Below are 26,984 nucleotides of genomic sequence, written 5' to 3' on the forward strand. Positions count from 1 at the left end.
TCCGGAGTTTATATTGCTGTTACATCAGGCCTATTTACTGAAGCAGGGACAGTTGGAGTTGCTACAAGGTGCTTCAGTTTCCCACTCTGCTGCCCCTCTGGCTCCTTAGAGATCTCATTTAGCCTCATCGGTCCACTCCTGGAAGTCTGTCTCTACTTCTTTCTCCTTATCTGTTGTGGCCTAGGTCTATTCAGAGGAGCCATCATTGAAGGAGCCATTAGAGGAAGCAGATGACCCAAAAGTACTGAGGTTGTTCATAATGAGGAGCTTAGTATTCATTTCTGAGGCACTGGCAGTGCTTTCTATTGAGGAGCCTCCTACTTCAGCGTCAGGAGTTCCATCTTCGTCGATCATGACTGGGTGTAGAGGTCCTTCTAAGGCCTTCCCAATGCATCCAGACATTCAAGGCCTGAATACAGCAGAATGGGTCTGCCCGATCATAAGGCTGAGAGTGGGAAGAATCATAGCTTACTTCTACCTGTTGGTTCCTGAGGAGAAAGAGAAATTGCAGCTTCCCTTGTTACAGCAGTGACTGAGTATACCACCATAGGTAGCTAAAAGGCTCACGGAAACAAGCCTTCGAAGTGGCCTCTTTGGGCCACTTCAGGAGACAACGTGCAGTGTGGCACGGTGGTGATGGATAAAGTTGTCCATCTTCCTCAGTTGTTGGGTTGGGTGATCAATTTTGAAAAGTGCAAACTATCACAGATACTGGATTATCTGGGCATTCTGTTCGTCACAGCAAGGGAGAGGATCTGCCTCACGGAACGCAGAAGGTCAAAGCTAGTTCAACAGATTCATCTTCTCTTCAGTCGAGGCATCATCTCCTCCTGTCTCTTCTCTCTCATTCTCTCCCCTTCCTTTCCCCTCCCCTCTGGGGTCACCGTCTCTCCCGTCCCCTCCAAGATCAACATCCCCTATTTCCAGCATCTGTCCCTCTCAAACATCCATCCCTCTCTCTCCCCCCCCCCCCCCCCCCCAAAATCTTTGTGCACTACTGAACCCTTGCCCCCACCCCGTCCTTTCTTTCCTTATACCTGCTCCTCACGGCCCTCCAACTTTGCCTTTAGCACTGAAGGCATGCTGCTCCTTTCAGCCACCCAAAGCCTCTAGTGTCCCACCTGGAAACAGGAAGTTCTGTCAAAGGAGGCAGGATGCTACAGAGGATTCAGTCTGCTGAAAGCAGCAGCATGCCTTCCGTGCTGAAGGCAAAGTTGGAGGGCCGAGATGAGCAGGTATAAGGAGAGAGAGAACGTGGTCCAGAAGCCTTTCAGTCCAATGGGCCCCAGTGCTGCTGTCTAGAGCCTTGCCCCCAATCCAAAATGTGGCAGACTCATACCTTCAGGTAACGGGTGCGTGGCTCCACCTTCCCTGGCAGCCTTGGGGACCTAGCAGCCGGTCTTTGCAGCCCAGGTAAGCCCACAAAGGGGGCAATGGGTTAGGTAGCAAGACGTTAATGTGTATTAAAATTTTTAATGCGTGTTAAATGTACAGCCCTAATTTTAAACTCTGCATTTACACTCCTTTTCAGAAGAGGATTGTGGATTAGAGTTTTCCTCCTTGCATTTCCTTGATGTTAAGAGTTTTTATACTATTTAGAGTTCACTAATGATTTTAGGTGCTCAGTTCATCTTTTCATTCTTCTCTTGGGACCCAAAAAGGGTTTGTGCGCTTCTAAAGCGACTACACTTCATTGGTTAAAGTACACTATCTCTTCGGCCTATTTGTTAGCAGGGAAAAGAACTCCCTCTTAAAGCTCATTCTACAGAGGCGCTGTCTGCTTCCTTTGCGGAAGCCTATACTGTTTCTATAGATAATGCTTAGAAAATGTATGAAATGTGGATTTTATCTTCTAGATATGGCAGCTAAGGCAGCTTTCTTTGGCGCTTCTGTTCTTGCGAAAGGGTTATTGCATTCCCTTCGAACGTGGACTGCTTTTGTACATCCCACAAGTATGGACTAATCCTCTGGAGATGGCTAAGAAAGGAAAAATTAGTTCTTACCTGATAATTTTCTTTCCTTTAGTCTCAAAGGATTTGTCCAGATCCCACCCTTCTCTTCTCCTTCTGTTTTGTTGGGTTATTTGTTGATTTTCTTGTTTCTTAGACACAAGTTCAGTGTTTGTTTGTTTTTCACAGTTTATAAAAATTTGTTAGTGGTACTTCTATCTATTAACTTCTTACTGCTTGGCTATCCTGAATGCAACCTAGTGTATGTGACAAAGTTCTAAGTTGTTCTCTATTTCCTCCTGCTGGTAGATGAGCAAATCCCACAGGTATGGACTAATCCTTTGAGACTAAAGGAAAGAAAATTATCAGGTAAGAACTAATTTTTCCATACTAGACTCTAAATCACTCTTTATAATATAAAACCTTAATAGACTTAAAAGGCTAAACTGTTGTCTCAATAAGTAGAGTAATTTAACAAAAAAAAAGACAATGAAATACCTATTCAACCCCAGGTTTACATTTTCCCAAGTTTGAATGAAATTTCCAACCATGCTGTTTTTATTTTTCCTGCTAAAATGGTTATGACTATGCTTGTATAGACTGCACTAAGTCTATATTTATTGTAACTATAGAATGTCACTTGTTTGAAACATAAGAAATGTCAACGTTTCACATGGTTTATAAACTGAAATAGTGGGGAAAAACATAAAACTGAGGGGGGGGGGGGGGGGGGAGGGTTACCATTTTGTCACTAGTGTGCCCTTTTGCACAATATTGATGACATTGCTCCCGCACCCAAGAAAAAAAAATCCCCTGCATAAAATAGTTCCATAAATGACACAGGAAACAAAACACAACACTTTGTCCTGCACACCCCTTACTGGTGTATTTTCAATAAACAGTGGGAGTGCAAAGAGGCCTTGCACAAATGCAACTTTTTCTGAGCTATTTATTGGTTTGGGTACTTTCTGACAGTCTTAATTTGTTCTTTCGTACTTTAGTTTGATCTTGTTTGTCTAATTGCATAGTTTATTCTCATCAGAATCATTTTTGTGTCTTTTTATAGAATCTGGCAGGAGTGGGCCATTGAGAACAACACCTTTGTTGGTATGTGGATGAGGGAAGGGGATTCTTGTGGAAGCAAAAACAGGCAAACCAAGGTATGATGATAATCTTAATCCTGGCTTTTTATTTGCAGAAATTAAATTCTTTAGGATTTGGAGTATTTTGCACAATACCGTGAACAAGGACTAGGTATCATGTTGTAGACCAGTGTTTGTCAACCATGTCTTGGAGGCATGCCTAACTAGTCTAGTGTTTGGGATTCCATAACAACAATGCATGAGAGAGATTTACATTCATAATAGACTGAGTCCATGCAGATCTATATCATGCTTACTCATTTGTGCAATCACAAAAGCGCAACTGGATTCATTTGCCTCTTGGGAAACAGTGCTATGGACTGTTTTGGAACTGGCTGAGTTAAGCTGTGGAATCTCTTTGAACAGATGAAGAAAAAAACATGGAAAAAGGGTTACCACAGTACCCCAACATCACTGACCTGGAAGTTGGCTTTGAAACACTTTGAAGATTTGTAGCAGGTCTTCTCAACCACATCCTTGGGATACACCCAGCCAGTCAGGCCTTCGGGGCTATCCACAATGAATATGCGCGAGGTAGATTTGCATGCCAGTCTCCTGCATATTCTTTGTGGATATCCTGAAAACCCAGTGGGACTTAGGTGTGCCCCAAAGGCTGGGTTGAAAAGCCCTGATTTATAATGGTGTTCTTGAACTCATGTGGCCTTGTGCATTGTACAGCTTGTGTGGAACTATTTGCATTGCTTTTCATTCCAGGATATCCACAATGAATATGCATGAGAGATTTGTATGCTAATCTATCTCACACATAATCATGTATATTCATTGTGGGTACCCTGAAACCCTGACTGGGTTGAGAACCCTGTTGTAGACCTACAGAGCTCTGAATTGTGGCTCAGATTTAAGAGTTCATTGGCTTATAACTTGAGCAAGAGAGTTGTGCTTGACCAGGTAGCACTGTGGAAGGTGACTATGTCTGTAGACCTCGCAAGTGGGCAGTCCTGATCACCTTCCACTCAGCTTACTGGACAACAGAAATAGAATGCTACAGTGTAGCTATCTGTGATCCTGACTGGGCTGAAACATTACAGATTGGACTGTGAAATATGTGTTAAACAGTTGCACAGTTTAGCTGGTAACTTGCATAAGATGAGTTAGTTTACCCTGTGGTTTTTCTTGCAGGTTCTTCTTGTTTGTGGAAGAAGTAATAAATTGGTGCATGTGTCAGAGCCTAGTACTTGCATTTACTCAATAACCTTTGAGACTCCTCTAGTTTGCCATCCACATTCCCTGCTAGGTGAGATGACAAATGCAGGATATCGGACACTGCTGATAAAGTGAAATAATGAAGTAGACTCAGGGCATACACTAAGTGTTAACCACCTAGCCTTCTCTTGATGGATGCGTTTTTGCATGCTGTACTACTACTTAACATTTCTAAAGCGCTACTAGGGTTACGCAGCGCTGTACAGTTTAACAGAGGGACAGTCCCTGCTCAATGAGCTTACAATCTAAAAGACAAGTGAACAGTCAGTCCGAAAGGGCAGTCTGGATTTACTGAACGGTAAGAGTTAGGTGCCGAATGCAGCATTGAAGAGGTGGGCTTTAAGCAAAGACTTGAAGATGGGCAGGGAGGGGGCTTGGCGTAAGGGCTCAGGAAGGTTGTTCCAAGCATAGGGTGAGGCGAGGCAGAAGGAGCGGAGCCTGGAGTTGGCGGTGGTGGAGAAGGGTACTGAGAGGAGGGATTTGTCCTGTGAACGGAGGTTTCGGGTGGGAATGTAAGGGGAGATGAGGGTAGTGAGGGGCGGCAGACTGAGTGCATTTGTCCAAATGAAACGGTGGAATGATCTGTGAGGAGTATTTTATAGCCTGCTTCTAACTTCTAGACCTAGGCCTAATCTGGCCTTAAAGGCACTCGGAGAAGCTTACTCATGGGTAGTGTCTCCAAATGGGTTAATTTTGTGCATACCATGATAGTAATGAACCTCACTCCTTGTAGAGGGGCAGAGAACCAGTTCTGCAGGTGTTCTACCATTGCTTCCCTAGCTGGGATGGACAGAGAAGGATAACATGCCTGTGAAGTCACCTGATGAAATATCATTGCAAAGAACTGGAGCTGTCTAAGCCCTGCCATGCCTGAGGGTAGATATGTAGCCTCTGAGTTTTCCCTCAGAGATAAAGAGCCCGGGATATCATTTATGTGTTTTTGGCTTGAAGCGGCAGTACAATGACTGCTGATCCATCAAAATAGGAGCAAGAGCAATGACCAGGTCTTAATTCTGTGCATACCACATGGACCACAGCTTCCTCCAGCTTCATTAATGGCTGGGTGCTAACCTTTCCCAGATCACACCACCTGCCAAATAAAGTAGCTGACAAGCTGAACTTCCATGCAGCATATGAGTGAAAGCTGGAGGGTGAGTGAATGTAAATCACTTCAGAACCTGTGCCTGACTCCATATGCAACACCACTATAGGAGAATGGGTGGTAGTTTAGGAAGCTAGGTAATCCCTGTTAATCTCCCAAAACAGAGGGAGAATATGCTGTCATTAGTTCCTGCTGTGAAACCCACCATGAAGAAAAAAAAAGTCACTGGGCACCACCTGATCCTGTGGATTTGGGAACTCAGACTCCAACTGAGTCTCTTTCCAAAAGAGGGGGGGGGGGGGGGGGGGGAATTAGCCCCAAAGGACTACTTGGCAAGAGCATCCCCCAGACTTGGTCTGTGCTCAACTGGTAATCTTACCCTGTAGCCTTCCTGAGAGTAGACTACCCATAAATATGCTGTACTATCTGCTGGAGGTGGAGAAATACTTGAAGAGCCAAAGGCAGCACCAGCCTCCTTTTAAGGGAAGTTGGCTCTGAGCTCCCCCGTCTGTTGGAAGGGGGACATTACCCATTGGTCTGGAATGGATAAGGACTAGGGTAAGCAGCATAAAGTAAATTTAGACTAGGTGAAACTGTGCTTTTTATCAGTCATCATAGTGCATGTTTCTGTGTTTGAATGCAGGTGTCTTTAAGCTAAATGTGCTGTGATATTTGTCTGCTTCCAAATGTTTACATTAGTTCTGCCATGCTGTTTTCAGTTTATCCAACACTGTCTGCGTCACTACAACAGAAATGGGATGATGTGGAGCAGTCTTTTTATGATGAGCTGATTACTGAACAGGTGTGTAACATTCAGTGCTAAATATACATTATTCTGGGGTTTTTTTTCCTGCTCCTGATCAAGAAGCTTTTTAGGACAATGTTTACAAATGTCTGGTATCCCAGTAGTTAAAAGGAAGAGTTGTTTTCAGTGGGTAAAAGTGAATGAAATCAAACATATAAACGGCAAGTGACCGACTCACCTGCAAATGCGCAGTAGAGACTTCCCTCTCTGTCCCGCCCTCACGTCAAGACGTGATGTCAGAGGGCAGAACAGAGAAGGAAACAGAGTCGGAGTTACTGTCGGACGCTGCCGCCTGGAAACGAACATCACATGCACCAACCTCCACCCTCCCCCCCCCCCCCCCATCCCCGACACCGCTCCCTCCCCCCTCCGCGCCGGGCCCCCTGCCCTGACCTGACAGCGCCTCTCACCTCCGTGTGAAAGCGCTGCAGGCAGCGGCGGCGAGGAGGGTAGCGGGAAATCTCGCCCGTTTTTGCGGGCTTAACGGCTAGTCTAGTTATAAAAGTGCAGTATTACCGCTTAGGTGACTGCAAATTCTGCATTAACTCTTGGGGCCTTCCCAGCATCTTCTGTATAGTTAACAGAAAAATAAATCACATTAAATAGATGTTTTGTAATCCTGTACATGAATTTGGGCTAGTATGATGGCCAGTACTACAAAAAGAGAACTGCACCTTTAACTTCTGAGTGTGTGGCCTGTAGTTGGGAATACACCAGGGATGGTCCTGGCTTCCACAGCAAGCACCACCTAATCACAGGCTTTGAAGAAACTGTCTCTTGTGGTTCAAGATACTTGGATTAGGAGGTGAAGACAGCACTGGAGGGCACATATTATTCTGAACTCCGCTTTAGTGACTCACTGTGACTCAAGGTCTACTGTTAGTGAAAATCCACCCACAGGGCTCCATTCTGCAGGTTACTGTGAATATTTTCTTGGTAGGAGTAACCTGCACCTACCATTTCTTTTGCTAGTAAGATGGAAAAATTATGATTTAAGAGCATTTTTTTAAAAATTCAGTTTCCACCCCTGTAGGTCTGGACAATCTATCTCCTGTAAGAAAAAAAAAATCGTCTCTAAAGAGACTAAATGACAGAGAAAACAATTCTTGCTCCTTAGGCCTGAAGTTTTGCACTTGGGGGGGCACCTTCTTTTTAAGATACCCCTGCAAGTGCATAGTAAGACTTAGGGAGAAGAAATATGTATTTACAGAACCTGCACACGTATCGGCACTTATAGCCTCAGCAAAAATGGACAAGCATTAACTCCACTTAGTAGTGTTTGCATTATCCTGTATATTTTTCTTTAAATTTTTATTTCTCCCATAGATTTCCTAAATCTTGGATTCTAAATTTATGGACTTGAGTATCAATTACTTTTTGAAAATGTGAATTTTCATTTCTTTTCCTAATGGTAAATGTTTTAGTTAATAGATACAAGAAACATCTTGTATAGAAAAGTAATATATTGAATAAATGAATAAATAGTAATTAAAAAAAAAAAATCCTCCTCTAGGAGACATAAATACTTAGGAAAGTATGTACTGATAAATTAGAAGTACATTTTGCAATTTCAATGGTATTTTGAAATGGTTACGGCCATCTTTATTTTTGTCTTTCTAGGGATACAAGAAATTGTTGAAAACGCTTTTTGAAGAAGCTGGATACTTAAAGCCAGTGGCAGAGAATGCAATTGAAGGATTAGATAAATCAAACGTGACCAAGTTTGGCTCCTTAGGGAAGTGCCAAGAGGTATTAAAAAAAAACGGTAGATTAGGACTGGCAGAGTTCATCTAAGCTGCCCAATTTCATTCTTCTGTTGCTAGTGGCTCCTAGTTGAATTCTTGTACCATTCGAATACTCAAAGGGAAATGGGACTTGATATACGGCCTTTCTGATGTTTTTGCAACTACATTCAACACAGTTTACATATATTCAGGTCCTTATTTTGTACTAGGGGCAATGGAAAGTTAAGTGACTTGCCCAGAGTCACAAGGAGCTGCAGTGGGAATTGAACTCAGCTCCCCAGGATCAAAGTCCACTGCACTAACCACTAGGCTACTCCTCCACTCATTCCACCAATAAGAGCCAACCTCATCAGTGATGTCACAATGGCTTGATTGCCCGATACTTGGCTCACTTCTGATATTGTGATGTCATAAAGGGGGAAAGGGAACTGGGACTTGATATACCACCTTTGAGGTTTTTGCAACTACATTCAAAGTGGTTTACATATATTCAGGTACTTATTTTGTACCAGGGGCAATGGAGGGTTAAGTGACTTGCCCAGAGTCACAAGGAGCTGCAGTGGGAATTGAACTCAGTTCCCCAGGATCAAAGTCCACTGCACTAACCACTAGGCTGCTCCTCCACTCATTCCACCAATAAGAGCCAACCTCATCAGTGATGTCACAATGGCTTGATTGCCCGATACTTGGCTCACTTCTGATATTGTGATGTCAAAGGGGGAAAGGGAACTGGGACTTGATATACCACCTTTCTGAGGTTTTTGCAACTACATTCAAAGCAGTTTACATATATTCAGGTACTTATTTTGTACCAGGGGCAATGGAGGGTTAAGTGACTTGCCAGAGTCACAAGGAGCTGCAGTGGGAATTGAACTCAGGTCCCCAGGATCAAAGTCCACTGCACTAACCACTAGGCTACTCCTCCACTCATTCCACCAATAAGAGCCAACCTCATCAGTGATGTCACAATGGCTTGATTGCCCGATACAGTTCCCCAGGATCAAAGTCCACTGCACTAACCACCAGGCTACTCCTCCACGCAAGGATCTTGTACTTATTGCATGCCTTCAGTGTTGCTGCCATTCTTCTTACCCAGATTTTTACTGGAAAACTGTTGCCTGCCGCTATCGTCATCCTATCATGATCGCTTGTTTTTCAAACCTATTACTTAAATTTTAGTTACACAGGTTAAGTGGTAGTGCAGTGCTTATAGCTGAAATTTTGTAAGTACAGCGGTAATAGAGTTCTGTCTTAAGCTATTCTACTGCTGCTTGCATCTGCGTCTAAATTTTTTTTTTTTGGGGGGGGGGGGGGGGAGGAATATTTTTTGCCAATTCTAATAGAGCACTTTGCTTATTTTTTTTTTTCCCCCAGCAATATGAGGAACTATCTAAAGAACTAAAGCGATTAGAAGATCTTTTAACACAACATGGAATTTCACATGAACGCAGAGCAGGGGTATGATCTTTCCTTTAGCAGAAAGAGAAGTCTTGCAACTTTTAAAGCAGTTTTTTTTTTTTTCTAAAACTATGAAGCGCCTGTTAAATTAACTGATGAAGAAAAGGAGAAACTGCCTACGGTGAAGTATAAAATCTTAAGATCCAGCATCTGGAAGCAAGGCGAGGGGGGAGCTTTTTAAGAAAACCTCTCTGAAATACACCAGTTTTATGGACAGTTTGGCTATATATGTTATCAGCAAATCATGTCTTCCAAAATAAACCTACACTCAACTTTCATAACACGACAAATGAATTGGTTTTAATGCTCTGGTGAGAGGACCTGTAGGCACAAACCCCTTTCTAACAGAATGGCACTTAACATCTCTCATGTATTGCCATGTATAAAATCAGCTGGGGGAAGCTGTCTTATTACTATCGATTATAATATTTTTGCCAAATGTTGCAGTCTTGGTTAAAGTTTACGTGAAAAATGGATGCTTATGGAAGAGAACTGTGAGAAAAGAAATGGTTTCCAGTGTTTTTTTTAATTAACCTGCTGCTGAGATAGTAAACCACATGGATGCTATTTTGGCCCTTTGCGGTGTATCAAATTTCTGTAAATAAATATCAATAGAAATCAAACAAAATAAAACATGGAAAAGAAAATAAGATGATACCTTTTTTATTGGACATAACTTAATACATTATTGATTAGCTTTCGAAGGTTGCCCTTCTTTGTCAGATCGGAAATAAGCAAATGTGTTAGCTGATAGTATATAGAAGTGAAACATCCAAGCATTTCAATGACAGTAAGCAGGGTGAGGGTAGGTAGGAGGTATGCATGGGGACATCAAAGCATTTCATTGATAGTCTAACAGGATGAGTGTGGGTAGGTGAGATGAGGGTGATAAACATAAAGATACAACTTTATGGTTTATAATGGGCTAGAAAACCCAGATCCTTGTTAAGTCCTGTCTGTTGGGTGTCAAAATATTCAATCATTCTGACTTCAAAGGTCTTACGTTCCTGTATTGTTTTAAAGTTACCTTTCAGGATTCTCACTGTCAAATCACTGGTGCAGTGTCCTGGTTCTGTAAAGTGTTGGCCCACAGGGGTGGGAACCTGACTGGCACCAGCTTTCTTCATGTTGTGTCTATGTAAATTGAATCTTGTCTTAAGCATCTGGCCTGTTTCTCCAATATAGCATCCTTCGTTACATTTTTTACACTGAATGATATATACCACATTGGAAGATGAGCAAGTGAAAGATCCCTTTATGTTGAATATCTTTCCTTTGTGGATGACTTTGGGGTCCTGTGAAAAATATTTTGGCATAGCTTGCAACTGGATAAATTACAGGGAAGTGTGCCCTTCTGTTCCTTTTCAGTCTGTAAAGGAAGTTTACTTCTGATTAGCTTGTGTTTTAAATTGGGTGGCTGTCGGAAGGCCAGTACTGGTGGGGATGGGAATATCTCTTTCAGTAATTCATCCTCCTGGAGTATAGGTTGTAGATCTTGCACATTTGCTTATTTCCGATCTGAGGAAGAAGGGCAACCTTCGAAAGCTAATCAAGAAATGTATTAAGTTATGTCCAATAAAAAAGGTATCATCTTATTTTCTTTTCCATGTTTTATTTTGTTTGATTTCTATAGATTCTACATGGAATGTTGCTATTCCACTAGCAACATTCCATGTAGAAGTCGGCCCTTGTAGATCACCAACGTGGCCGCGCAGGCTTCTGCTTCTGTGAGTCTGACGTCAGACTCACAGAAACAGAAGCCTGCGCAGCCTTCTACATGGAATGTTGCTAGTGGAATAGCAACATTCCATGTAGAATCTCCAATAGTAACAACATTCCAAGTAGAATCTCAAACAGTAGCAACATTCCATGTAGAATCTCCAATAGTAACAACATTCCATGTAGAATCTCCAATGGTATCTATTTTACTGTCATAGTAATGCTTGAATGTTTTCACTTATAAACACTGTCAGCTAGCACATTTGCTTATTTCCGATCTGAGGAAGAAGGGCAACCTTCGAAAGCTAATCAAGAAATGTATTAAGTTATGTCCAATAAAAAAGGTATCATCTTATTTTCTTTTCCATGTTTTATTTGGTTTGATTTCTATTGATAACCTCAAGAGTGGACTAACACGGCTACCACACTCCTCTACTTAAGATGTAAATAAATAAAAATAGTGGAAGTACCAGCTTGCTTATGTTGTCTTGTCACTGCCTGGAAGGATCACCTCTGCAGTAGAGAGAGTAACTTTTTTGTACTGCTTAAGAAAGATGCTACTTGTATTCTGAGCCCACTGGCCTCTAGCTGAATCATATTTACTGTATTTTTCTGACTATAAGACGCACCGGACCATAAGACGCACCTAGGTTTTAGAGGAGGGAAATAGGAAAAAAAAATTTTTTCCTTTTTCCCTCCTCTAAAACCTAGGTGCTCCGGTGCGTCTTGTCCGAGTTCGGGATCGCCCTCCCCCCGGCCCTGTCACCACTTCTCCCTACTCACGTCACGCAATCTTCCCTGGTGGTCTAGTGACGTCGGGGCAGGAAAGAGCCCCTCTTTCCTGCCCAGCGCGCTGCTCTCCATCCTCCTGTATGCAGCCTGACGGTGTCAGGGCGATTCAAAATGACCGCCGAGAATTGAAGTCTCGGCGGCCATTTTGAATCTCGCCAAGACCGTCAGGCTGCATACAGGAGGATGGAGAGCAGCGCTCTGGGCAGGAAAGAGGGGGCTCTTTCCTGCCCCGACGTCACTAGACCACCAGGGAAGATCGCGTGAGTAGGGAGAAGTGGTGACAGGGCCATGGGGAGGGCGATCCCGAACTCGGAGGGCGGGCGGCCTGCCTGCCAGCCAGCCAGCCAAATCTACCTTCGGACTATAAGACGCACCCCCCATTTTCCTCCCAAATTTTTGGGGAAAAAAGTGCGTCTTATAGTCCGAAAAATACGGTAGTCCCTATCATTCTAGCTTAGAGCTGAATTGATGATTTAAAGTGAAAGGTGCTAGGTTGGTGGTGCTTCATATTCTATTTCATTAGCACCCAGAATTATGAAGATAATCAGATACCTTTTCCCCGCTGCTAAAAAAAAAAAAAAATGTAACACCAAGTTGCTGAAGAAGCCCCTGCTAGACATGGAAGAACTGGATGCTGGCGAGGAGAGACAGAGCTGAACCTTGATATGTTATAAGAAAACCTTCCTGATGCCAGAAGAGCTGCCAAGGCCTTAGTCACTCCTTACATTGTCCAGTTTTTGTAGGTGTGAAAGCACTTTAAACTGTACATAGTGTGATTGGATAGGAATACAAATACTTCTTTTCAGAGGTGACATTTCTGACAGACAGGGAAGGTCAACCTTCACTTTTTTTTTTTTTTTTTTGGGGGGGGGGGGGGGGGGGGGCTTGGAAATGTTTTTGGCAAAGCTAAAGATCCCTTGCCACCTGAAGCACCCTTCAGTAGAGCCAGAGAGTGGTAAGTGGTATTGAGTACAGTGTATGTGATCATTTCAAAAAGATGGCTTTCAGAAGTACACCTGGAGGTGGAGGGGGGGGGGGGGGGGGGAGAAGAGCCTATAACACTGGAGCTGATAGAGAAATCTAGTGCAACATCTGCACACTATGGTAAAATCGTGTCTCACCTGATAATTTTCTTTCCTTTAGTAGCAGCAGATGAATCCAAGAACGCGTGGGTTGTGGCTGTCTACGAGCACGTAGAGCTGGAGATCACCGACTAGATAGGTACTAACAAAGCAGGCCACTGACCTAAGCCAGAATTCACCAAATTACTAACCGGGCCAGGCCTGCTCAAGACTGTGGCCATCCAGCCGTCCTCTGTTCCAGTCACATTCCCAAATGCTCCGACTGTAAAGACCAAAGCTTAAAGTATCGGGCAAATCCCCATCCACCAGCTATGGAAATGTCTCCATTTGACGGAGCAAAACAAAATCTGGAGAAAAAGGAGTGTGCTCCCCCCCCCCCCCCCAATATGCATGAGGGACCTGGACCAGCTGGGTCAAGCAGCACCAGTACCCCCACAGAGTCCTGCTGCACCAGAGAGCCCATTGGGTCTGCCAGTAAGATGGCTCAAGGAGGAAAGAGAGAGCACACTTGGGAACTCACCACACCATGTTTTTTACCGCCTCAGCAGAGTCTCTCCCAGTGGAATCCGAGCACCCCCCCCCCCCCCCCAATGCAGAGACAGGGTGCTGCCTGTCATAGGAACAGCATTTTATGGTCTCTGCAGCCAGCTCCCCCCAAGATGCGACTGAGGTACCTGCAAGAAAAAAAGGGAACTAAAACGCTCTCACCCCCTGAGAAGGCTTGCCACCTGAGCAGCACATGACAACTGAAGTCCGTTAAGCACTCTCCCATTCCTTGCTCAGAACTGCTGCTACTGCTGAAAAAAAGAAACTTCTTTAAAAAAAAAAAAAAAAAAAACACCCCAAAACAGCTCTCGTTTCACTAGTGCAGCAAGGGCACAAAACTCAGGAACTGAGTGCTGCAAAAACCCACAGCCCTTGGCTTTGGGGAAAAAAGTGGAGCTCAGCAGAGGGTCACCAGCCCACAGAAAGCTGGGGTGACCACATATGCCCTTTAAAGATGGCGCTGAATAGCCAAGACACGTCCATGCTCGACTGCCCAGGCGACCTGGGCCAGGAGCACCCCTAACGGAGGAATCCAGGAGTTAGAGGATGTCTGTCCATCCACCTGCTATAGATAAGAGATATACTGGCTTTGGGAGGGCTATCTATCCTCGATCACTGGGCTTAAAGTCAGTGATCTCTATGTTCACCTGCTGGTAAGACAAACACAACCCACTCATTCTTGGAATCATCTGCTGGTAAGGAAAAAAGTATTTTATGCAGAACTTTACCCTACATAAAATTTCATGTTAGATGCAGCACATTAAATTGAATGGTAATAAAGATATTAGTTATTTGCCTTAATGCAGAGAATACACAGAAGACAGGGTGAGCAGCACAGAAATAGCAGGGTGCGATGGGCAACAGGCACAGAAACACACCCTCTGTGCTAAAAAAAATATATATATATATATTTTTTTTTTTTTTAATTTTTAGCAGAGGGTGTGTGTCTGCATGGGTAACTTGGTCACAATATTCTTGTCACAGGGATCACAAGCTTTCTGAAGAGTAGCTTGTGATGTTACATTCAGGTATTTTTAAATCAAAGTAATTCTTGTTAACCGCTCTCTCTCCTTTTCAGGGTTCAATGCAGTACACAGACGTTCGATCATAAAACATTACACATAACTCAAAGTAATATTCAGAATATTACACATAAATCAAATTCAAATATAAAAAAAATAATTATAAGTCAAACAATAAAAAGGAATAATGCTCATATTAACCTAGTTACTGACAGTATCAGGAAACAGTAACGTTTAACCTTTTGCCTAAAGAATAAATAATTTCTCTCTAATATATTTAGGAAAAAAATCCAAAGTTGAATTGCCATAGAATCAAAGGTAGAATTAGCAATTCTTAAAAATCAAACATTAAGACAAGGTGGTCATAAAGTTAGTTGGTCCTGTAACTGGGATGAGCAACCAAACATGGAAGCTGACAGCGTATTAATAAGTAATTCAGAAGTAAATCCATATATCGTCTTAAAAAGCAAACATGCCGCTTTAAAAGACAGGAAACCAATGCAAGTTTGATAAACATGATGAGACTGCTGTATTTACTAAGTTTAAAAATCAGTCTTGCTGCAGCATTTTGCGCAAGTTGTAATTTTTAGAATGTTTGGAACCAATACCTAAGACAAGGACATTGCAAAAGTCTAAGGGGCTTGTTTACTAAAGCTTAGCTCAAGTTATCTGCAGCAGGTCCCATAGGAATAAAATGGGCCCTGCTGCAGATAACTCGAGCTAAGCTTTAGTAAACAGGGGAGTAAGTGAGGTTAATATTAGCATTTGGACCAGTAAAGCAAATGCATTTTGATTAAAGCAAGCTCTTATAAAATGCAGTAATTTATACAAAGTTTTCTTCCATCTTCCACTGATGACTGAGGTGGGGATAGTGCTGGGCAGACTTATACGGTCTGTGCCAGAACCGGTGGTTGGGAGGCGGGGATAGTGCTGGGCAGACTTATACGGTCTGTGCCCTGAAAAGGACAGGTACAAATCAAGGTAAGGTATACACAAAAAGTAGCACATGTGAATTTATCTTGTTGGGCAGACTGGATGGACCGTACAGGTCTTTTTCTGCCGTCATCTACTATGTTACTATGTAATATGAGAATCATACAACAAAGTAGCGTCAAGGATTACTCCTAGAATTCTTGTGTCCGACTCCACAAGGTCCAACCATTAGGTAGAGTATGAGAAAGTGGCGTAATAACATTCTGAATCTTAAACCATAGAACTTTAGTCTTATCCTGGTTTAATTTCAATCTGTTAACCTACACCCACTTTTGAATCTTGTAATTTTCTGAATTAACTGGTAATAAATCGGTAGATGGAACTGGTTTAAAAAAAAAAATGTCCGCATACGATAGTAACAATTCCCTCGGACCTAATTCAGTTTTTCCTAATGTGGCCATAAAGAAATTAAAGAGAATCTGAGAACCTTGCGGCACTCCACAACCCAGGGACCAGTATTTAGAAAGTTGTTCATTTTTTTCTGTCACTAGAGAGCTTAAATTCTAGTTTGTACCTGAGGCAATGGAGCATTATGTGACTTGTCCAAGATCTCAACAAGCGGCAGTGAGATTTGAATCTTGGCTTCCCTGGTTCTCAGCCTGCTGTTGTATCAGATAATACATGTTCTGAACATGTTTGATAACTCAAAAGTAAATTAAAAGGCTACCTCGTCTGACGGCCATTTGATAACCTACCAAACCTACCTTTATGGTACAACCAACGCAGTTTTGTTTTTGTTTTTTTGTAAACTGCGTTGGTTGTACCATAAAGGCAGTAAATTAAATGCTTGATCCATGCCCACTGTTCACATGGTCAACAAGAGTGCTGGATTGGTGAGCTAGAAGTGTCTAGCATATATTTTTGAAGAGTACATCAAATACTATTCATTTAATATGTTGATTTTTTTTTTTTTGGTACATAATTCCCTGAGTATATTCAGTGTGCTTAATCCCATCAGTAATTCCCTGCTGTGTTCAAAAGTGCATGCCTATTGTATGTGTTTCCCCCCATATCAGTCTAAAGTTTTCAATTTGCCCCACCCCATCCTCCTCAAATAGTCGAGTCACCAGCTACTTATTACTCCTTGCTGTGGCTGGCAGGAATCGCCAAGCGCTACCAGCTGAAGACCTCAACAGCCAGAACTTTTTCCAAGAGGCGTGGTCACTGGAGGAGGGGTCTTCAGCAGGCTGGTGGGGCTTGGGGATCCCCACCAACTCATATTCAGTATTGGAGGGGAGGGGGAGATAAAATTTCATGTCCACCTACTTTGGGCATAGGCCCACCCAAAATTAGCCCTCTGGCTATGACACTGCCTTGGTTTTATGAAATACTGAGTAGTTCTACCTAAGGGCAAAACCTAATACCCCAAATGTGAAGTTACTTTCCAATGAGTTTACACGTTTACAACAAAGGACTGGCCAAAGTCCAATTTTGCAAGCCAACCTAAGTGGACTGTGTGCATTACCATTTTTTTCGCTCATTTCTCTCCATCTCATAATGAATTTTCATTGCCTTCCTCTTTTTAAAACAGTCTCCTCCCCTAAAGCCAAGTACTGTGAAAACTAGAGAGATTTTTTTTATTACACCTACAGAAACTTACAAACAAAACAGCAAGAAAGCAATAAAGATCAAAAATTATTTTAATTCCCATATTGATAATAAAAATAATTCCATGAATTTTGTAAACCATTGCATAAATGCTATAGTGTAAAAATTTTTTAACAAGTGTTAACAATTTTAAACAATTCACTACAAGTAAATGATTATGCCTGATAAATAATACCGTCTGCAGCAAGGACATTTCATTCACAATACCATTCTTCTCTATACACTCAAACCGTATCAGCGAGTCCATAAATTAATACACATGAAATTCCATCATATTCAATTAAGGTCTTATGTGAACCACAGTTACACAAACGTTGTGACAACATTACTACCAATATTCAAAACACTGGTCAGCATAAGAATTACTTTTTGAATGGCAAAAAATAACAAAAAAAGATATGTTATTCTTGTATTTTAAAAAAAAAAAAAAAAAAAAGTAAAATTTGAACAGACCTATAATATGCAGCTTGAGAGCCATCATGAAACTAGCAAACAAATTTGCAGTTCTTAACTGTTAAAACCCTGAGAAACTAACGTTTTACTCTATTACTCCCCAGGCTAAAACAGCTGAATCTGAACTTCATGGCATTCACATAAAAAAAACCAAACCATAATATGCACCATTTTTAACACTTACAGACATAATTATTTGGTCAAATTGTATTCAGCTCAGGGGTGTGCTGGTAAATTGTTAACAGGGGGCTCTCTCTCGCCAGCAAAGTAAAAGAGAATTCAGGAGGGGCCCAAGCCCACATTTTGGGATCCATTTGTTAAAGTAGCCATGGAGAACCGGCTCCCAAAATTCTTAAAAACTTAACAAACGGCTCTCGAGAGCCTGTGAGAGCCTGCTCCAGCACACCACTGAAATTTCAGCCACATCACAGATCCAGACTAGGATTGCTTGTCCAACAGTTTTAAAAAGTTAGGCCTCTTATCAAGCTGCGGCAAAAGGGGGCCGGCGCTGGCGTAAGCACGTGTTTTACATGCATGCCGAGACCCCATTTTACTGCAGCTGGTAAAAGGGGAGTCTTGCCTTCTGCAGCAAATGACCGTGCAGCAAGTAAAGTGGCCATTTCGGAGAGGGGGGGAAGCCCTTACCGTCACCCATTTAGGTGGCGGTAAGGGCTCCCGCGTTAACCCAAGCAGTAACCGGGCAGCAAGCAGCACTGCCCGATTACCTCCGGGTACATTCCGGCGCTACAAAAATAAATACATTTTTGTAGCGCCGGAAATGATGGCGCGCTAGGGATGGGAAGTACCACCGGGCTGCTGCAGTGTTGGGCTTACTGCCACTTAGTAAAAGGAGCCCTTAGTAAATACTAAAGGCCCCTGTTTTACTAAGCTGTGCTGTAGGCGCGTTAGCGTTTTTAGCGTGTGCTAATGCTAGAGACCCATATATATTCCTATGGGTGTCTCTAAAATTAGCGCACGCTAAAAACGCGCGCCTTAGTAAACAGGGCCCTAAATTGTTGAAACAAGTTACAAATGGCCTTTAGTGCACCTATTACAGGGCTTCCTAAACCTGCCCTACGGACCCCCACAGCTAATCGGATTTTCAGAATATCTGGGAAGAATGTACATGAGAAATGTGGATGCACCAGAGATCTATACTATATACAAAAAATGCTGCCCACTGTAGCTAACCAGAAAATCAGACTATGGGGGTCACCGAAACAGGTTTACAAAGCCCTGACCTAGTTTGCATAAAACATGGATAATAGACTATATATATTTTACAAAATTCCCTTTTATTGTATCCTCCTTCCATACGCATAAGTACTTTTTCTGTTGTACTAACATACATGCTGAGAACATTATCCAGCATTAAATACATTTGTAAAAACAATGCTATTCAAATAACTATAATTTTCATTACTACCTAATGTTTTTTCTAAGAAAGTCGCTATTTTTAATTTATGTGAATGCTGTACATGGTCCATATAACACCCAGCGCTCCTGCCACAATTACAGTAAAACCAGACATTGTGTACTCATGGGATTTCACCGACAGGTACATTTCTTTGGTCTAGATGCATATATTATAGACAAAATGAGGAATCTGAATGTTGTGACCGTTAACTGGATAAGAACAGTAACTACTGCCCACATTCTTCTACCCCTCACTTCATCTATACCTAAAGAAACAGGGACTGAAGAGCAGGGCAGCAGCAAAACACACTAACCCTACAGGAATGAACAGTGACCGAAGCCCGAAACCAGTATTCGTGAGTCACTATGAAGTATGCAGGTGACTGCAGCTTGCCACGATTCTAAACTGCTGCAGAAAAAGGTTTGAGCACGTGTTGACTACTGCCCGGTCAAAAGTTCATTTTGCTCTGGCTTATGTGACCTTATCTGAATTAACCGCAAACGCCAATTTAAATTACCACAATAGCCAGAAAGCTTTCGTTCTCCGTAGTACTGAAGGGCGTGGTTTTCATAATTTTGAATGGGGGGGGGGGGAAAAAATCATTAAGAGTTAAAGGAAACTTCCCCATGTATTTGACCCTTTAAGGGTATTTAAAAAAAAAAAAAAAATTTCTTTTTTAATAAAACGATTCAAAACATTTTAGGCAACAGCTGCTGCTGCTTAACCATCGGAAACAAATGTTCAGTATGGTTGAATATTGACGCTCAGTTATCCAGGGTATGTTATTCGGACAAACTACACATTTACTTAAGCGAGTCCAAAAAAAAAAAAAAAAAGCTACTTAGAAAGATAGCATGAGGGAATATTAGCAGAAAAGCATAGTTCTACGCTGCCACTGCAGGTGAAACAAGTCGTAGTGCTTCAGAAGTTTAGGCACGTAAAAGGGGCTCTTGCAACAGCCACCTTAGAGTCAGGGTCGGAGGGGGGGAGATTGAGAGAAGATAGCTGGATGCACACAACACAGGAATAAGCCCCAAACTACAGTGAAAACATTTGAACAGTGCCATTTTATGGTCCAGTTGTATAGTGCTATATGCTAGTGCTGTTAAACCCTCAAACAGTTTGGCTGACACACAAGTTAAGTGCTCCTCTGAAGCTGTACTAACAGACCAAAAAGGGAAATGTGTACTGAAATGGAAAGCTACCTACACATTCGGCTCTCTATAAAATACAGGTACATAACACTTGAGGCTCAGATAATGGTTACAACTCAAACCAGACAAGCTACAAACTCATGATTAAACAAAACTGAAAAAATAAAGACCAAAGAAAAGAACCCAATTTCTTCACCGACGGTCCACAAATGTTAATATGGTAGGGGGAGAGAAACGGCTTTACTATTAACAGCGCACACACACACACAAAAAAAATCAACTTCTAAAAATGTTAAAAAGGACTGATGCATGTCACTTTTGATCTGATGTTGTTTCACTAACACTTTAAAACAAAAAAAAAACCCTTCACAAAATAATGTATTAGTTTCTTTGTTAGCATATACCACTGCAGATTCTTCCACTTCCTATTATTAGCTGTGGCCTAAAAATCACCAAGTATTATTTTTTAACAAAGTCTAAAAATACAAACTAAAAGGCTCATAACATTACTTTCTAATTTGGTCATTCTTAAAAATTATTACCGGTCACGCTACCCCTCTGTTAGCTAACAAATGCTATTAAAATGTTCAGTCAAAGTCTTTGGCAAAGACCACACAAGAAAGCAGAAGTCCATTGATATTCACAGCAAAGTCTAAGAATTCAGCACCTCCTTTAATTTCATAAATTCTATAACTAGTGCCACCCATTTAAGACTAAAAAAAAATCTGCTCCAGAACAATTTTTAAAAAAAAAAACGTGTTAAGTGAGGATGAAGTTGCAAGTTCGGGTGGACAGATCTACAGAACAGATTTCATCATAATTCACTTCTTTTCAGTTAAAAGTGCACTGCATATAAAAATGCGTAACAAAGTATAAAATCCTAAAAATGTGGATTAGTCTATCATTATTAATTTTTTTAAAATTATTATTTCAACAAACCAAAAACAAATTCTGGCTTGGAGACCCTTTTTTGAAAGGTTCTTTCACCATAAATCCCTCATTTTGAGATCAGTCTTGTCAATTACTTGAAATTTTGTACAGCACGATATATATAAAAGGAAATCTGAGCTCCAAACTCCCCTCTGTGTCTGTGGACACACGGAAAGGACATGAAGCGAGAGCTCTAGGGCTCTTTGCTGGTCATACAAATGAACTTCTTGCACTGAAATGTGAGCATATGAATGTACACGGTATGAAACACAGTAGTAGGTCTTTCAATTTTAAGCTTATGTCACTCAAAACGCACAGAAAAGTTAACATGACCAGTAACTTCTCTACATAAAGTACAGTTCATTCTATAAAATGTAACAAAATGCAGTGTCAACTTACAGTAATTTTTTTTTCTCCTGAATTGCATACTCCTAACCATCAGAATTAAACATGAATGGAAAGATTAATACGTTGAGTAAGAATTTAAAAACAAAAACTATATATGTAAAAAATATATATATATATATCAAAAGCACCACTGCCTGGTTATATATTAAAATCCAAATCCACACGTGACCGTCGCTGGGAAAAGGCGACTAAAGTAGCGGATCCAAAATGCTGAGTGGCCGATTTTTCATGTCATGGGTCCATAAGCAGTCTGAAAAAGCTACGTTTGAACTTAACTTTTTTTTAATAGATAGATAGATAGATAGATAGATAGATAGATAGATAGATAGATAAACATAAAAGGATGGAGTTTGGACTGTTGTATTACAAATTGTTTGCTCCAACAGAATTTTTTTTTTTCTGGTAACTTTAGTCACTTTTTCCCCAGAGATGGTCACAAATAAATTTCATAGCCAGGGTGAATGAAAACAATCAAGACTCTTAATTTTTTTTTTTTCAAATGCACAAATAATAGTTTTTCAGATATTAAAAATTAAAAGTTCATAATTAAGAACCAAAGGGTTTTTTTTTTTCTAAATTCTTTTAAAACACGCATTCAAAGTGTCCATCACACAATTATATGAAAAAGAAAGATAGTGCTTTTCGAGTATACTTGCAAAATATTTCTCTCTCTCTCCTTTCGCAACCTGGATTGGGGTAAGGTATAGGCACTTAGAAAAAGTTGCCACGTGACCTCTCTCCACATCTTCAGCAATATCAAAATTCACAAAAGCATGAGGTTAGGAGTTCTACAATGTCACTATAACAGCTACAGAAACAAATGATTGCAAACAATATGCAAATGCACCCCCATGTTCAAGAAAATTGGTTCCTTTCATAAAACACTACCCACCTAAATATACTCTGCCTTACCAATATCTTCTTTCTGCTGGTTATGCTTATAAATACTATTTGTTTGCACTTAACTTGAAAAACTGTAAAAATTCCTAGGCAAGTTTTTCACTACAAGATAATGCTCATTTAATAAATACTAATTTCAGAATATGAAATCTAACAATTTACTATACTATGATTTAACAGTAATAATTTGACATGAAATATTTTAAAGTTCACAGTACACATATAAAGCTTCATATCGCATATTTAAAAATAACCTACAAAGCAGCTCAAAGCAAATTTATAATAACCTCTAAACGAACAAAAAAAAAAAACTGGTTAACAAAGTGCTTTTACAAGAATTAAACTTCTTCAAATAACCTAGTAACCAGCAGTGTCAGACTGATCCCAAAATACTGCCACCGGACTATGAAATGCTCTGTGCTCGAAGCTCCGCCTTTGCTGTGCTTGTACAGTGAACCCTCAAATGTTTCGGGATGACGGAAGAATGGGTGGCTTTAATATGCATCTTACGAAACGTTTTGGCAGAAATAAGCCAATTTCTATAAATATCCGGCATACGGAGGGGTGGGAATCAGAGCCTTTCAAAAGTCCGGTCCATGTTGAAACAGGGATCAGTCTCCCACTAATAAAGGGATTACTTACTACATCTAAAAATATTTTAATAGCTAGTAGAACATTTTTTTTTTTTTAAATGCTGTTATCAGTTGGGTTTACAGGATACTAGCTTCAGCCCCTTAAAGGGCTGCAGACTGCGAGTACCATGAACATTCATCACCATTTCATGATTTTCGTCTTGCAGTAAGGGCATTCCGGTTTGCTAGGTGCACAGTGTTCACACAGTACGTAATGCTGGCATGGCTGCAGGACCACGCTGTGGTTATGTTCTTGGCAGACGATACACTTCTTTGAATGAAGCTGAAAAATGACCTGTTGTATTGAGAAGAAGAAGTTGTGAACACAAAGCCCACAGGGAGGGGAGGAGTCACACGGACTGTAGGTTTCTGATTGGACACACACCAGTCCATGCTTGCTTTAGCCCCAGTGATGCTCCTGCTGAGGTGGTTCATAGTCTATCATACAGCAATGCCAAATTGTCAAGACATACATGGGAGCTGATTTACCAAAGATTTAGCCCCAATTAAAAAAAAAAACAAATCCTAGTATTTAACAGACCCCTCTTCCCCAACCCACCCCTAACACGATGTAAAACTGGAAGCAATTTTTACGTTACAACTTTTGACACTTCTCCCTGGAGATGCTAAATATAGTAAATATAATCAAATGAGTTTATCTATGCAATTGCAACTTATTTAACATCAACAGTGAGCTAGGAAGGGATTGTGCTGGTTGCTGCCAAGATGTCAGCCTGAAGAAATGGAAGAACTTCTAACAGAAAACAGAAGGAAGCAGGGACAGATGAAAAATATACAAAACTAAATGCAGATAAAAGCAATCCAGAGAATGCATTTATGCAGCCTATGGAACAGCAGCAGAAAAGGCATAAGGCTGCCTGGACTGAAGCCAGTAATCCCCAAACTGTGGGTCTGAACCCCAAAATGTGAGTCACAGGAACAGGGCTGATGCCACTTCCCTCTGGACCTCCACTGTGACCTATGCCCCGTAATGGTAGTCAGCACAGGGCTTGAGTTGAACATTCACAGGCCCTGCCCCCTCCTCCCTTTTAGGCTGGTATTGGGATCTGTGAGCACACATGGACAGTGGCGGGGCAGTGGGGGCGGTCCACCCTGGGTGTCAACGGGTGGGGGTGGGGTGCATCCATCCAACCCCCCCCCCCCGGCGCAGCGCCTCCCCCCTGACACAGTCCCCACCTGCCTACGAGCTCCATCTATCTGCAGCGCTGCTGTAAAGAAGAAATCGCTTCGTCGGCCCTTCCCTCACTCACTGTGTCCCGCCCTCTGACGTAACTTCCTATTTCCTCAAGGGCGGGACACAGTGAGTGAGGGAAGGGCCGACGAAGCGATTTCTTCTTTACAGCAGCGCTGCAGATGGATGGAGCTCGTAGGCAGGTGGGGACCGTGTGGGGGGGGCGCTATGCCAGGGGGTGGGGGGGTCCATGCCGGTGGGGGGGGGGGGGGGGGGTGCCATCTTCGTCTGCAGATGGACGGAGCTCGAAGGCAGGTGGGGACTGTGTCAATGGGGTGGCGCTACGCCGGGGAGGGGGTGCCTTGTTGGTCTGCACCCGGGGGGGGGGGGGGGGGGTGCAGTGGCGATCCACCCCGGGTGGCAGCCGCCCCCGCTACGCCACTGCACATGGACACAGGGTCCTAAACTGACTGTTGCTATTGTTGCCACCAATATTACTGTCCTGATGCTTTAAAAAAGTAGAGGAAGAAGTGGGGTCTTAATAAAGTTTGCAAAGCACTTATTTTGGAAATGTAGTACAGGTAGCTACATATCTGGCCCAAGGTAAAGCTTGATCCCACCTTACTTTAGACCCCCCTAGAGGATTTTAAAAGTGGAAGGAGAGAGAAAAGGGATGCAAAACACTGAACAGGACTTCACACCAGGAAATTCACATATAAGGCACCACAAGCTATACACAGCCCTTTAACCTGCTGAAGCCTGTAAAGCTTTGAATCATGTAACAAATGAACCGTGTGGATGCAAATGAAATTCTAAAAACCCTGATTTTAGAAAAGCAAAAGGGATGATGCTTCCTGTATTCTAGAGAAATCTTGATCCAAGCAGACTTACAGCTTGTAAATCTCCACATCCTACCTACAAAAACTGTAGTGTACCTCTTTGGCAGGGCTGTATATTAAGAGTGTATGAAAGAGAGGGTTCAAAGCACAGAACAAAGTCCAAGATACAAAAAAAGTACTAGGAGCCTTCACAAGCAGGACAAATCCTTTGACTGCACAACATGAGTCTTGTACCATTGGCCTGACACGGGCCGTGTTTCAGCGTAAAGCGCCTGAGTCAGGGGTCATTCAATCTCCGTTGGTTAGAATGAAAAGGCCAGCAGAAAGCTGAATGCACAACAAATGGGACTTAAGTCGTCTGATTTTTAGGGCAGGCTAAACGAGCGTCTCCTTCCCTTTGTTTGGGTGGGGGAGGGCAGGGGGAACTTTCTATAGGTCGCCCGTATATATATATTTTTTTTTTCCAGACCTTGCTGGTCGGCTACAGCAGGGAATATTGGAGGAGCGTTGCACAGCACCGCACAGATGGCCAAACCCTACCAACCCGAGCTGTCAGCACAGACACTCCCATGAAAACAAACGTCTGGCAATAACCTGCTCCCTCCCGCTTGTGAAGGTTCCTAGTACGTTTTTGTTTCTATGACAAAGAATGTACCACTTTTATCATTTAATGTATTATCAAGCTTTTTTTTTGTTTTGCAAAAACACAAAATAAATTAGTTAATGGGACCAGCTGGAAGATAGATGAGTTATCCTAAATCCTATTTCTCATTTAATACCTTCCTACTGGTATGAAAAAGGGGGGGGGGGGTAGAATTTATTAAATATATTTCTCATTTAATACCTTCCTACTGGTATGAAAGGGGGGGGAGGTAGAATTTATTAAATATATTCTTACATGCTTGTTTAGTCAAATAATTTCTAAAGACACTTTGAAAACGGTGGAGATAGAGATATCAGAAAAGCTTGTATTTGTGGTTCTTCCCTTTTTTTGGTTTCTTGTACTTCTGAAATAAGGAACAATTCAAGTACAGGAAACACAACAAAACCAGCAGAATCCCCCTGGTTTCGTGGTTTGTGATTATTTTAACCTTGACAGCTGATAATTCAAATAAAGCTGTCACACAACAGAACCACAGTCCCATCGTCACGTACGTGGTAGGGAGACACTCACCCCATCGATGGTTTCTAGATCTGAGCGCAGCTGGTTCTGCAGAGAATGAAGCTTTGGTAAGGGAAGCTTGTCTATGTCCCCGAATTTCCTCCCCAGTGGAAGATTTGGGGATAGACATACAACATCGAAATCTTCTTGTAGCTTCTTAAGCTGGTTTTCCGCTTCTTCCTTCTTCAGCAGGGCCAGCTGCCTGTCTGCATCTGCCAGTTTGGCCCGTTCTTTTGCTTCCTGAGCCTCCTTCTGCCATGCATCACAGGCCTTAGACAAACCAAGACAATTATTAGAACAACTTAATGCTAAGAGACAGCGAAAAAAAAAAAAAAAACAGCTAAGATTTCCCTTAAGTGTACCATCACATTCTGGTTTCATTTACGGAAGCAGAGAGCCCATTCTAGTATGTCACCTCCAGATTACTACTACTACTTGACATTTCTAAAGCGCTACTAGGGTTACGCAGCGCTGTACAATTTAACATGGAAGGACAGTCCCTTCTCAAGGAGCTTACAATCTAAAAGACAGGTGTACAAACTAAAAACAAGTATAGAGTCCGTCTGATAGGGAATACTATATTGCACAAAAGGTTAGGTGCCGAAAGCAGCATTGAAGAGGTGAGTTTTAAGCAGAGATTTGAAAATGGGTAGGGAGGGGGCTTGGCAAAGGGGTTGAGGAAGATTGTTCCAGGCAATGGGTGAGGCAAG

The 26,984-nt window shown here is 42.0% G+C and overlaps 2 protein-coding genes across 6 annotated transcripts in view; one reads left to right on the forward strand and one right to left on the reverse strand.

The window, feature by feature from the left end:
• GNPTG (N-acetylglucosamine-1-phosphate transferase subunit gamma) overlaps positions 1 to 19,901 on the forward strand; it is a 29,856-nt gene extending 9,955 nt beyond the window's left edge. The window contains exons 6-11 of one of the 2 annotated variants that reach the window (XR_003943028.1): positions 3,016 to 3,109; positions 4,232 to 4,346; positions 6,137 to 6,219; positions 7,843 to 7,971; positions 9,342 to 9,943; positions 19,703 to 19,901. Coding sequence is in view for 1 of the 2 variants with exons in the window: in XM_030211144.1 (XP_030067004.1) it covers positions 3,016 to 3,109; positions 4,232 to 4,346; positions 6,137 to 6,219; positions 7,843 to 7,971; positions 9,342 to 9,431 (511 nt within the window). In the remaining variant the exon portion in view is untranslated. Of the gene's footprint in view, positions 1 to 3,015; positions 3,110 to 4,231; positions 4,347 to 6,136; positions 6,220 to 7,842; positions 7,972 to 9,341; positions 9,951 to 19,702 lie in introns of those variants that run through there. The other variant, XM_030211144.1, reaches the window with a different exon arrangement.
• Positions 19,902 to 22,121: 2,220 nt separating this feature from the next.
• The window catches only part of UNKL (unk like zinc finger), a 145,784-nt gene continuing 140,921 nt past the window's right edge, over positions 22,122 to 26,984 (reverse strand). For 3 of the 4 annotated variants that reach the window (XM_030213076.1, XM_030213079.1, XM_030213078.1), the window contains 2 exons: positions 26,287 to 26,544; positions 22,122 to 23,376 (listed from right to left, as the gene is read on the reverse strand). In XM_030213076.1, coding sequence (XP_030068936.1) covers positions 23,221 to 23,376; positions 26,287 to 26,544 — 414 coding nt within the window. In that variant the 3' untranslated portion in view covers positions 22,122 to 23,220. Of the gene's footprint in view, positions 23,377 to 26,060; positions 26,545 to 26,984 lie in introns of those variants that run through there. The other variant, XM_030213077.1, reaches the window with a different exon arrangement.

Source organism: Microcaecilia unicolor, chromosome 8 (assembly GCF_901765095.1).
Source record: "Microcaecilia unicolor chromosome 8, aMicUni1.1, whole genome shotgun sequence".
Taxonomy (NCBI): Eukaryota; Metazoa; Chordata; class Amphibia; order Gymnophiona; family Siphonopidae; genus Microcaecilia; species Microcaecilia unicolor.